A 13,444-nucleotide genomic window follows, 5' to 3' on the forward strand; every position below is an offset into this window, starting at 1 on the left:
ATTTCTTAAAAAATTTACTTAATACGGTGTCTAATTTTAAAAAATAATTATCCAATAATTTAATTCTAAAAATATAAAAAACCATTACAAATTTATATAGATAAATTATTTAAATTTTAACAAAAAGTTCTAAGAGCAAAGAGCAAGACGAAATCAGAAGAGAAAAACTCCAAAATTAATTTATTAATGTGTCTTGTTATAACTTATCATAGAGGGACTAAATAATAGTTCACCTTACTTCATAATTGACGAATTTGATTATCTAATTCTAAACGGTTTTACAATTACTTGGGGCTTACATTACACGCAAGAAATGAAGAACACAACTCACCAATTCTTGCTCGTTTAAGAAAATTTATAAGCCTTTTACACCCATGTAGTCATTAGCTATGGTTCAAAATCTCCAAGGAAACATGATGGGTTAAACATGAGCACAGTGCTTGCTGAATAACACGATTACAATGTAGATCTGCCCTGGCCGTCAACAGCAGCCCCATCAACCTCTGCCTGGTAGTATGAATATGAATCATGAGCCAGTGTCTGCAAAGCCAAACAAAATGCACGATTCAGTTCGTTTATGAAAAATCCCGCAAATCTCATGAAATAATAATATTAAAAAAAGGCAGAGATACCTGTTCCTGTGAATGGAAGTACATGAATGGTGTATATTGTAGGAAATTTGAGACCCTAGAGGTATATATATCTGCATATCTGCGGTTTCAAGAGTAGTAAAACGACATTGATATAAAATATTTAATGCAGTCATATGCAACAGAGAATTGTCTATATTCAATGAAGGACTTGGAAGGCAAAAGCACCTACTTCTCAATTTGTCTCATCAAGTGGCTTTTATCCCACAGACCTGCACGTGAAAGAAATCCCCACCTGTTGTGAAATGACAGCACCAGATTAATTTGATGTCAAATGTCTGAAAGAAAATGCAGACAGGAGCTTATCTAGAGAATTCCACATAATACTGGCTCATCTAAGATGGGATGCTGGTGTTACTGAGCAAAACGCTTAATCCGAAATACACCTAGACAGCCAACGAAAAACAAAATAAACCCCAAAAGAGAGCATGACATAATTTGAGACATTTATTATGGCTAGCTAGTGCCTTAATGCAAGTTCTATGCTATCTCCAGGTTTTACCTTCTGTTGAAAAGTTCTCCATCTGCTTCTAGCATGGGAGCAATTTTCTCATCCAGTCTTTGCATGACAATTAATAATTTCTGCATGCTTTCTGCGAGTTCTTGATCATCCATGTTAGTAGCAGCAAGGGTCTGAAAGTACACAGATGGAGCTATATAATCAGTAGTTTCTTTGAACTCGGGCCAGTTCAAGACAATCTGGGTCAACAACTCAAACAACTCAGGCACAGCATATAGTTTGTTCATTGGTGATTAGTTATCGTATTCTACCAAGCATACATAGGATAGCAGTGTGTAAAAAATCACAATGCAAGCACAAGAAAACTATATAAAAAATACCATCATTGTACGATTAGAAGAACAAAAAACAAAAAACATTATGCCAAAAAAAAAAAAAAAAGAAGTAAAATCTAACTCACCTGAGCAGGACGCTCTTGCATTCGCCTTTGCAATGCAAGCCGAAGTTGATTAAAAAGATCCCCTACAACCTCCTTTTGACTAATGAGCTCAACTAGAGCAGCTCGATGACCCCGACTACGAATCAAAGCAGTATACTGCAGTTCCAGAATTTAATACCAGTACCACAAATATAGATACCATAGTAAGTATTCAATTAGTCTGCATGCCAAAAAATTTCTCAATTGTAAGTCAAATTTCTCCGCTTTCTTTAAATAAAGGGAGAACATTATTTGCATCAAAATCTGAGGCTGTCGCACCAGAAAACACTGCTTTTTAACATTTTTCAAAGACCCATACTCCAGTGCATGTAAATTCACATTTTGTATCAATATACTAACCTCTTCTTCCAATTCTCGACAAATCAATGCTGTTCGCCATCGTAAATGGACTTTTGATTGACTTACATCAGTGTAAATATGATCACCTACATATAATATTTCGTCGCCATGGAGATTCAAGGAGTTCTCAATCATCTGAGCACTCCCCCCAGAGTACAAACCTCCTGAAGAAAGAAAAAAAAGAATCATATATGATATTTCTTGATAAGGAACATTAAATAGTACAATGGTAAATGCCTTATGCCTTCGTCTTGCTACTACAATGGTAATATCTTGGCCCTGTGACCACGAAATTGCAAATTTAATGCTGGCCTACTAACACTTAATGCAAAAATGTGCAAAGATAGGATTGTTACCAACTCTTTTTTTTCTGGGATCCGAGTTCTTTGACGGCATATTTAGGTAATAGCAATTTTTTCAACAAGATTTGACTCATGCCAACAGTATATTTGTAGGTCAGTGTACAAAAACATAAATAAAAAGAACTCCAAGAAAACAAGAGGCGTGGAAACAAGCAGAGATACAAAACATAACTCACCTGTATGAGCTTTGAAACAAGGGCGCATCAAGCCCTCACCGGTCACTACCTCATAAAGAGGGTGTGACATTTGAAAGAACTCTGGCTTCCTTGCTGAGACTATCACCTAAATGATTCAAGTACAACAATATGTCATCACCCAGAGTAGCATTTACAATACTCTATTAGTAGTGATCATACTTCATCTATGTGAAGGTAATTCTAATATTGTACATGAAATCAAAACAAGTAGCTGCTTGATGGAGCAAAAAATAAACATAACGAGGCCCTGAGTTTTTGGTATTTAAGAGGAAAGAATAGCGCTGGGAATTCCATAACTTAATAATCTTTTAGACTCGAATTATCAGTGAACAAATATACTAGCAGTTTGGCATGCTGCAACATAGATAAATTAGCTCCACTCACCATGTCAAACAGATCACGCCAGTCCATATCATTTGGAAGGAATCTGTTAAAAGAATGTTTCATCATTTTGTCTGTGTAATGGTAATCAGAGTTTGTAATAAGCAGAAGCCTTTTACCAGCCTGTCACCAGTGAAGCTCAAAATCAAATAGATGATTATAATGGTTTCACATTTATACTTCATTAAAAATTCAGAGCCACACCTCCTTTTGATCTAAAAGTGCTAAAGGCAATTCCGGATCCGGTTCCACAAACAATTCTGGCTTTGACATTATCTCACTCTGTTATAGTGACACTGCTCAGTACAATCAAAGGAATCAAACCCTAACATGCTCAAAAAAAACCCTCATGATAAAGGTACCTTAAGCTGGCCTTCAACATGTGCCCGGAATAAAGCCTTCCCAACAGCCTGAAAAAACAAGTCAAGTGTCAATAAAGAAACGAATATATACCCAAACATAATTCTGATTTTTTCGATCAAACAATCTGCAGAGCATGCCTTATAAAGTCCTTTATAATCAAGTGGACCCAGTTCTGCTGCTATAGCTCCTTCATCCAACTGGTCAACCATCTAAAAGTTGAATCAGGAATGAAAAAGATTAATATGCTTTTAAGTATGTGGGAGAACACAGAATTATGATAAATTTCACATTGTTATGAGTTAGAGGGTTTCGTACAAGATAAGAAGATTACAGTTACAACATAATGTGTGTAATATTAGAAAAGATAAAGCATTCCCCAATAAGCATCATGGTCTATATATGTGAAATTTAGCTGGGGGAAACAGGAAATAGTATGCAAGAGAGTATGCTTGTTAGCAAGCCACATCAGGTTGACAACCGCTACACTCATGGAGCAAAGAGAAAGCTGCCACATACTGAAGTCAATAATTAATCCATTAATCTTTTCCAGATTCTTTTGTATTCAGTTGTGTTCTGGTTCTGTAGGAAGGTGTTCCTCCATTTTATGCAATTGTATTTCCAGTTCTGTAGGAGGGTGTTCAATGGAAGTTAGGAAGGGAATGGTGTTCTATCACAATTAACAAGTGCAAAATCACCAAATGCTGCCAACAGAAGGTTCCATTCCCATTTCTTTGAAACAGGATTCATAAGCAAACAAATGCCAGTATTAGCAAGGTTAAAACGACCAGAAGGACAACTAAGGGTTGGTCCCAAACTAGTTGGGATCGGCTATATAAATCATTTATTTCAAATATCCGCTCTAATCAACATTAGTAAGGTTAACACATAGCACAATAAGTAAAGCTAAATAACACTTTCAGTAGTAACAAAACGCAACTGAACAACTTGTAGCTGACAATCCACATAGATACCTGCATGTAGGCAACAGCTTCTGAAACAGAGAACAGCGTATTCAGGAACACCCATCGGTTCTCCTTCCGCAGATCTACTAGTTCTCTCCCGTACATCTCACTTCCATGCATATAAAGTTAAGCACCACTATAGAAAGTATTACACGAGTTTTGCCACAAACACCGGATAAAATATAAATGCTGATAAAACTAAAAAAGATACGTGTGTCCAGCCATATAATGGAACATCAGGCTATTTACTAGGCAAAATAATGAGCTAAAAGAAAACTAGGAATATGAAGTCATGCATTAAATTCGTATCATGTGTCTGTGCAAATGCATGTTTGCAGGGATGTGGATGTGTTTGGTTCACGCCCTTGGCTTGGCCACCAATCAAAAATTGAACCCACCATTGCAATAGACAGGCAACTCTCTACCCTCCAGATAAGTATAAGTAATCAAAATAAAAAAGATTCATAGTTCAACCCACACCTGACAGCTTGAGTAGACAACATTTTTGTGCCATGCATAGCCCTCTTTACATAACCAAATCGATCAGCTTTAACCAGATTGCCTTTCTCTTTGTCTATGACAAGACCTCTAATTACCAGGTCTGGGTCAAATGCAAGTCCATCAACAGGGAAACCCATGTTCCGTAGATTGTCCATGCAATAATCATAAGCCCTTCCTTCCCAAGCCTACAACAATATGATTCATTACTCTCCTTGATGGTTCACCATGAATATATTATACATGCTATATATAAAAAAAATTCACAAATATATTTAGCATAACTGAATAAGAACCAATATCTACCATCACATTGTAATGCATCAAAGTATAATCCATGTCATATCCAATGGCACTGATGGACCGGAGATTTAAAGTACGGCTACAAAATATACCACGAGGTGAATTCCTTGTTGATGAAGGACTCTGCACATTAACCTTAGATGTTGTCAGAACTGAGAAAGTAGCATTTTTACATGATGATCCAAAATCAGTCAGAAGATGAAGAAGAGCACTAGATAAAATGATTTAGACCATATCCAAGTGACGTAACAAACAGCAATCGAAGGGGTACAACTTTAAAGACCTAATATTGCAGATATCAACCTATTCATTTCAATGCAAATATAAATACATGCCACAACATATAAATGATAGGAATAACGGCATAGCGTGAACTAACCAAAATTGAATTGTTTAAAGCAGAAATGTGAATTAAAAAAAAAAAAAAAAAGAAAGACAATCAAGCGTAACTAGTAAATTTAATTATTTTATTGCAATATGCAACAAGAAAGTGCTTATTTAGACGAAATATTTAAGGCCTATACAGCACCGGTATACCCAAGTCTTTAAGCAAATCCTCAGCTTGTTGAGCTTCCAGCCTAGCCACCTCCTCAATTGGACCTTCTAAAGTTACCTGCGGATCAATCCCTGCAGGGAAAGAGCACGAACCAACGGTATGTTAGAACCCAAAAACCAGCTTAGCATCCCTTAATCATCACTTACGACGGGTAATAAAGGATAAAGAAAAAAGCTAGAAACTTTGGAGAGTATATTTAAGGGAGAAAAAACAATCAGAGGAACATTGGAAGAGAAATTAGTTACCAATAGAATCAAGGTGATCAAAGTTGAGATTCAGATCCCCTTTAGTACTCTGCCCCAAATAATCAAACTCGGATTTAGTAGAAGAAGTAACAGAAAACACTTGCTCTGATCCAACAGTGGTGGACGACTTGAAGTCAAGGCTGTTGCAACGGCATATCATCATCATACTCGGAGGTCTGTTGCTGAAACGAGAGATGGGTCTTACTGGAAGTGGATAATTGATCGCCGCAGCCATTGGAAAGCCACCAAGGGTCTTTTTATGAATCAAGTAGCAGGGTACTTTGCCAAAAACCTCCGTTGCCACTGACATAATAGCTTCGCTGCGTTTCTGTGGTGTGGAATTATCACGTGCCCGTTGCTTCTTCTGGTAGGAAGGAAAAAATATCTAACGATGTGTCTCAGATTCTGAAATAAAGCACAGGTAACTTTCTTAGCGATTGAAAAGTGGAATTTGAGGATCGATTAAAGATAAGGACCCCTTTCTCACTTTTTCTTCGATAGAGGCCCCTGTTTCTTCTTGTCCGTAAGTATCAATAAAATGGGCTTTCAGCACCCGGCCCATTATTGAGTTTCTGAGAATTGAAAGCTTTACTCCTTTCCTCTTTGAATTTCAATCCAACGTGATGTGGGAGCTTTTGCTGGCGGGCCGGAGTGAGATGGGATTGGGAATGCCATTTGCGATTGCTACAGCAGCATTTCCATTCTTCAACCCAATAGGCTTCTATTTATATTCGTTACCACTCTGCAAACCTTTAGTTTTTTTTGTCAAGTACCGCTACAAATTTGCATAAAATTTTTCCGTCCTTTTCTCGTCGACCAAACATCCAAATACAAAGTACCAAACAGCACACATACTTCACTGCCTCTAAACGATGGAGAGAGAGCTGGTGGGTTGGAGAATGGGTCTTCCTTTAAAATATCCTCTCTCTCTAAAAAACTCAAAAACTCGTTTTATATTCCCTTACCATATCTTAACTACCCTTTCAAATTTCTGGTAAAATTTCTCTAAACAATGAGCTGATTCAAGAAAACAAATTATTTCTGTCGCTTCTTAGAAGATAGGAAACTTTATTCGACGAGAAAACTTTTCTTTTTATTTTTTAAACTAACAAGTCTTTCTCTGTGTCTACCATTTTCAGCTTACAATCAGCATTGACTTATGACGTAGTTTGCCTTTAGTTGCGAGCAAGAGCAACCAGACACTTCCTTAGTTCTTTACATTGCTGCTCTATGCGTCGAGCAGACAACGATAGGGTGGCAACAAGGATCCCATTGGAACTATCATTGTTATAATTATAAAGACTACAAACTTGAGAATATAATGATGACATCTGCTTAGGTTTCAACGGAAGCATCAGCTTCTTATAAAATCTCAAATTCTGTATCATGTAGACAACAATTACATGGTACCTTCCTCTTCTCTACATTTCTCATAAAAATTAGGCCTAAAGAGTGGTTTTTTTTTTTTTTTTTTTAAACACCAGTAAATTGATAATAGAAAATATTTTATTTTCTTTGCTGCAGCTATGATCCAGCCCAAGTCTTAATTAGCGGCTGAATTATCATATATGGCTGATGGAAGCAATTTGAGTGAGGATATGAATAAAGAAGAAGTTGCACGCAGAAACAATGAGAAAGAGAAAGGCATAGATACAGTACCATATTACAAGCTGTTTTCCTTTGCTGATTCCTTGGACATTATATTAATGTTCATGGGTAGTATTGCTGCTTCTGGAAATGGGATCTGCATGCCGCTAATGACTGTATTGTTAGGAGAACTAGTTGACTCTATTGCCAAATCTGTGAGCATGACCACTGTGGCACATAATGTTTCTGAGGTATCCTGCGACTATACCTAACAGGCTAACATACTAAAACTTGTTCATCACTTTTACTACACCTTGAATCATTAAGAGAAACAAAGGTCCATCATCCTTGTGAACTTTTCTCTCTTGGTTATCAATTAACAATTATATATTACTTCCACGATAGGTTCCTTGCTGTTCTAAACAAGCTTAATAGTCATTTCGTCAAAATTTTACGTTTGTAGTTACTAGAACTCCATTATGTTGATTTTTAATAACTGAGGTTATGTGGAAATTGCTTGTTCAATTGAACTTTCAGGTGTCTCTGAAGTTTGTCTATTTGGCTTTGGGGTCTGGTTTTGCATCATTCTTTCGTAAGTACCTTAGGATCCTTACAAAAGTGAAATTTATTCTTACTATTTAGTTTACCCAAGTTTTGTTAGATTATCAAAATTAGGCTCTCAGGGGGAAAAAAAGTTGAAAACTGAGATGCCTTCAGTCGAAGAAAATAATGAAACAGGTATTCATGGTTGCTATATTCCAGAGGTGTCTTGCTGGGTGATCACAGGGGAGAGGCAGGCCGCTCGAATAAGAAATTTATACTTGAAAATGATATTGAGACAGGATATTTCTTTCTTTGACAAAGAATCAAATACTGGGGAAGTAATTGGGAGGATGTCAGGCGACACCATTCTCATTCAAGATGCTATGGGGGAGAAGGTATGGTTACGTGGAGGAAGTACAAATTACTGCCATTTAGCCATTTATTCTGATGATAATTACCTCTGATGGATGGGAGACATCCTGTCATATGTTTGATTTACTTATTGCAGGCTGGGAACTTTATTCAGCTGCTAGCTTCATTCTTGGGAGGTTTTGTTATAGCTTTTGTGAAGGGGTGGCTTCTCACGCTCGTCATGCTATCTTTAATTCCACCCATTGTCATCTCTGGTGCAATCATGAATAAGCTTGTAGGCAAGCTGGCATCTCGTGGGCAAACTTCCTATTCAGTTGCAGCAAATCTTGTTGAACAAACAATTGGCTCGATCAGAACAGTATGGTACTTCGGCATTGATAAAGAGTCTACTTGTGTTTTGCTTTGGAATTGTGAATATAATGGCCATTTTCTCACAGGTTGCATCTTTTACCGGAGAGAGGCAAGCTATTGTTAAATACAAAAAATCCTTGACTAAAGCTTATGAGTCTGGTGTGAAGGAAGGCTTGGCTGCTGGCTTAGGTTTTGGTAGTTTGATGTTTATTTTGTTCTGCAGTTACGGATTTGCTGTATGGTTTGGTGGGAAAATGGTACTTGACAAAGGTTACACAGGAGGGGATGTCATCAATGTTATTTTTGCTTTATTGACTGGTTCCTTGTAAGTTACATGCAGTTCCACTTTATGCACCCAGACAATCATTTACTATGCTAAATAAATTCTCTACAATCAAGAACCCATTGAAATGATTATTTTTATGGTAAATTTTTGTATTCTTTGCATGAATATTGAATATAACATTTTCTTTGGACTTAATCAGGTCTCTGGGGCAGGCATCTCCATGCATGAGTGCTTTTGCTTCTGGAAAGGCTGCTGCAGGTAAGATGTTTGAGGTAATAAATAGGAAGCCAGAGATTGATGCTTATGACACCATAGGACTGCAATTGGAAGACATTCATGGAGATATAGAATTTAAGGATGTTTATTTCAGTTACCCAACAAGATCTCGTGAGCAAATATTGAGCGGTTTGTCTCTTTTAGTACCCAGTGGTACAACCACAGCTTTGGTTGGAGAGAGTGGAAGTGGAAAATCAACAGTGATCAGTTTGATAGAAAGATTTTATGACCCACAAGCTGGTGAAGTTCTTATAGATGGTGTCAATCTTAAGAAGTTCCAATTAAAATGGATCAGAGAGAATATAGGTCTGGTCAGTCAGGAACCTATATTGTTTAATTCAAGCATTAGAGAAAATATTTTATATGGGAAGGAAGCTGCTACTATTGAAGAAATAAGAGCTGCTGCGGAGCTTGCAAATGCTGCTAACTTCATAAATAAGTTGCCCAAGGTTTTATATTATTCAACCTTCAATTCCCTTTAAAGAATATGCAGTGCTTTTTTACTGAAATGATCATAAAGCCTTGTCGAGATACATAATAAATTATCCATCTTCAGTTAATGATCCACTTCCCAATTTTGATCATTATGTTCTCAGGGACTAGACACAATGGTCGGCGAGCATGGAATTCTACTATCTGGGGGCCAAAAGCAAAGAATTGCCATAGCCAGAGCAATTCTAAAGGAACCAAGAATTCTACTTCTTGATGAAGCCACTAGTTCTCTTGATGTAGAATCTGAGAGGATTGTGCAAGAGGCATTGGACAAGGTTATGGTCAACCGAACTACAATCATGGTTGCCCATCGCTTGACTACTGTGAGAAATGCAGATACGATTGCCATTATTCAGAAAGGAAAGGTTGTTCAAAAAGGTGAAAGATTTCTGATAGTTGAACTCTAGCTAATATTTGCTCACATGTTTAAATATCAATCAACACCTCCCTCTCCTTATTTTAGAAAAAGGAGCCCTCTTGTTGTCTTACTGTCATTCTCTATTACCAGATAAATTTACATTATTGCGTTGCTTCTAACTTGAGCACAATGATTAGCAAAAATCACACACATCATAGTATATTTCGACTGGCCAGGTTCACATTCTGAGCTGCTCAAGGATCCTGAAGGATTATATGCACAGTTTATACAGTTGCAAGAATTTGGCATAGAAACCGAGCGGAATATCATAAATAACCAGGAAAATAGAATTCATTCAATATGGGTTTCAGTGGGTGCATCCCCCGGCGGTAGTGTTTCCGACAAGATAGCTGCAAAACCACTTGGCACTACCACTTCAGAGACATCAAAACTGCCTCCAGAAGACCCTGTTCGTCGCTTGGCCTACCTTAACAGCCCAGAGATTCCTGTGTTATTGCTTGGTGCTATAGCTGCAGTGGCCAATGGAGTCATTTTACCAATTTTTGGTCTGCTGCTTTCCAATATAATAAAAACATATTATGAAAAAGATGATCAACTCCAGAGAGATTCTAGATTTTGGGCGTTTATGTTTGTTCTGCTTGGTCTGATGTCTTTACTGGCTACACCACTAAGCACATACTTTTTTTCTGTAGCGGGTTGTAGATTAATAAACCGAATAAGAACAATGTGCTTTGAGAAGGTGGTAACCATGGAGATAGCTTGGTTTGATGAACCAGAGCATTCTAGTGGTGCAATTGGTGCAAGGCTGTCAGTAGATGCTGCTGCAATACGAGGTTTAGTTGGAGACAAATTTGCATTACTCATTCAAAACGCTGCAACGGGTATTGCTGGTTTGATAATTGCTTTCCACGCAAACTGGCAAGTAGCTCTTGTAATCCTTGCTTTGTTACCACTGATGGGAGTTAGTGGATATGTGCAGCTGAAGTCCATGACAGGATTTAATGCCAATGCAAAGGTTAGCTCTAATCATCATGATGTGCTTTTTGGTAAACTCCCTCAAGTTTAGCAAGGACCATGTGTGAAAAAGGAATTTGAGTTTGTCCTTCAAGAGGAAAAATAATATCAGAATTAGGGACAGGGGATGGTGATAAGTCGTACTATAGATATTCTAAAATACCAATCAATATAATTGATTTTATCTTTTTTTTTATTAAGGGAAAACATTGCTAAATTTTTACAGAAAATGTATGAAGAAGCAAGTCAAGTTGCTAGTGATGCAGTTAGCAGCATCAGAACAGTTGCCTCCTTCTGTGCAGAAGAAAAGATGGTAAATTTGTACCAAAAGCACTGTGATGTCCCCCTTAAAGCGGGAATAAGACGAGGGTTGATTAGTGGAATAGGGTTCGGTCTGTCTTTCTTCTTTATCTTCTTTGTATATGCAGTCAGTTTTTATGTTGGGGCTCATCTAGTTGATCATGGAAAGACGAAATTCACTGATGTTTTCCAAGTAATTTCCTTATGCCATATCCTCCAAGCCATTTTTTTCACTTTCTGGTAGTTCATCTCCAACAAGTTGGTTAACTTCTGCTGTGCAGGTCTTCTTTGCTCTCAGTATGGCAGCCCTTGCGATTTCTCAATCAAACTCTCTCACACCTGATGCTAATAAAGCCAAGAGTTCTGCTGCTTCTGTGTTTGCGATTCTTGATCAGAAATCTAAAATAGATCCTAGTGACTCTTCTGGAATAATAATAAAAGATGTGAAGGGAGAAATTGAGTTTTGCCATGTCAGTTTTAAGTATCCTACGAGGCCTGACATTCAAATATTTGAGGATCTTAGCTTCGCTATTCATTCTGGAAAGGTAATTGTTATGACTAGATTTTATGTTCAATTCCTTCCTGCACTAATTTAAAGCCAAAAATTGTCAGCTTAGATTATTGATACTAATAATCTGTACACCAGATCGTTGCCTTGGTTGGGGAAAGTGGGAGTGGAAAATCAACAGTGATCTCATTACTGCAAAGGTTTTATGATCCTGATTCTGGCCAAATTACTCTAGACGGAATTGAGATACAAAAGCTGAAGATAAAATGGTTAAGACAGCAGATAGGTCTGGTGAGTCAGGAGCCTGTATTATTCAGTGATAACATCAGAGCTAACATTGCATATGGAAAGGAAGGAAATGCAACAGAGGCTGAAATTATGGCTGCAGCAAAATTAGCCAATGCTCACAACTTCATCAGTGGCCTAGAACAGGTACATATCTAGAATTAGAAATATTGCAGGTAGAACACAACACGTTACATTTACTCGTGACTAGGAGTCCCCAAATGCTTTTAGATGTGATGCTTTCAAGTTTGGAAAATGCAGGGGTATGATACCACAGTAGGGGAGCGAGGGGTGCAACTGTCGGGTGGACAGAAGCAGCGAGTAGCAATTGCACGGGCCATAGTGAAGGCTCCGAAAATATATCTTCTAGATGAAGCAACCAGTGCTCTAGATGCGGAGTCTGAGCGAGTGGTTCAAGACGCATTAGAAAGGGTTATGGTGGGAAGGACCACATTAGTGATAGCACATCGCTTATCCACAATTAAGAGTGCGGACATGATTGCAGTGGTGAAAAATGGAGTAATAGTTGAGAAAGGAAAGCATGATACCCTGATGAATACCAAAAATGGTATTTATGCCTCCTTAATGGCTCCCAAGTCAAGTTCTTCTTAAGAGAATAATGGTGTGTATGTCTTTGTAACTATGTGTGCTTAAAGATGTTGATTTTGCTTCATGTTCTTCTCCTTATCTTTTTGTTGACCTGTTACCGCGAACTTCCCAAGTATCTGTGGAGTAGTTTTCCCCAGCGCCATGATTGATCGGGTGGCATTGCCCCCATCTTAATAAATTATACAAAAGAATTGAAAAGATGACAGGATGGGTTCAGATGTCAGCGAGTTTAATTTGGTGGGAGGCATTGAGGAATCATTTGAACGTGTAAAATTTATAATAAATGTCAATAAGTTGAGCGGGATCAGTCAGAATTAGGTAAAGTGTCCCTGTATATACATGTATATATATTCGATTTGAGGACTTGGTGCTTGTCCATTCATTTGAGGACCACTATTGTGTACTGTGAAGGGCCAGTAGGAAGAAACAGCAGCTGCCGGCCAGCGATGGCTATGTTTTACTTGCCCGTGCAATTATGCAATAAAATGCTCTGGAACAAAAGGAATAGGCCAAATATACATATGAAAATTATTCTACATCTTCGTACGAAAATCCAAATATACATATGACAAATGAGGTAATCCAATCACTCATGCTGACTTAGAAACCATTAAAGGTTAGAACTTT

The 13,444-nt window shown here is 37.7% G+C and overlaps 2 protein-coding genes across 5 annotated transcripts; one reads left to right on the forward strand and one right to left on the reverse strand.

The window, feature by feature from the left end:
• Nucleotides 1–156: 156 nt before the first annotated feature.
• On the reverse strand, nt 157–6,296 carry LOC105643641 (HAD-superfamily hydrolase, subfamily IG, 5'-nucleotidase). Of its 4 annotated transcripts, none has more exons than XM_012228828.4 (16): nt 5,816–6,293; nt 5,544–5,641; nt 5,018–5,137; nt 4,694–4,899; nt 4,223–4,322; nt 3,389–3,460; nt 3,251–3,298; nt 3,093–3,170; nt 2,892–3,011; nt 2,487–2,592; nt 1,949–2,112; nt 1,571–1,705; nt 1,153–1,283; nt 823–885; nt 633–711; nt 157–540 (listed from the first exon to the last, which is right to left on the reverse strand). In XM_012228828.4, the coding sequence occupies exons 1-16, from the start codon at nt 6,123–6,125 to the stop codon at nt 457–459; spliced, it is 1,914 nt and encodes a 637-aa protein (XP_012084218.1). In that variant the 5' UTR covers nt 6,126–6,293; the 3' UTR covers nt 157–456. The 4 variants fall into 4 exon arrangements, with proteins under 4 accessions (XP_012084218.1, XP_089580658.1, XP_020538714.1 ...); XM_089724532.1 differs by having other exon boundaries at nt 5,552–5,641; nt 5,816–5,867; XM_020683055.3 differs by lacking the exons at nt 157–540; nt 633–711 and adding an exon at nt 978–1,036 and having other exon boundaries at nt 5,816–6,296.
• Nucleotides 6,297–6,431: 135 nt separating this feature from the next.
• On the forward strand, nt 6,432–12,881 carry LOC105643640 (ABC transporter B family member 21). The gene is made up of 14 exons (XM_012228827.4): nt 6,432–6,809; nt 6,955–7,221; nt 7,340–7,653; nt 7,940–7,994; nt 8,165–8,340; nt 8,454–8,675; nt 8,755–8,993; nt 9,154–9,679; nt 9,827–10,100; nt 10,317–11,116; nt 11,342–11,608; nt 11,697–11,960; nt 12,062–12,355; nt 12,470–12,881. Exons 3-14 carry the CDS (start codon nt 7,384–7,386, stop codon nt 12,818–12,820), a joined length of 3,738 nt encoding a protein of 1,245 aa, XP_012084217.2. The 5' UTR covers nt 6,432–6,809; nt 6,955–7,221; nt 7,340–7,383; the 3' UTR covers nt 12,821–12,881.
• The last annotated feature ends 563 nt before the right edge of the window (nt 12,882–13,444 follow it).

This window comes from Jatropha curcas, chromosome 7, assembly GCF_041381405.1.
Source record: "Jatropha curcas cultivar XTBG-Jc1 chromosome 7, XTBG_Jcur_1.0, whole genome shotgun sequence".
In the NCBI taxonomy this organism is placed as follows: Eukaryota; Viridiplantae; Streptophyta; class Magnoliopsida; order Malpighiales; family Euphorbiaceae; genus Jatropha; species Jatropha curcas.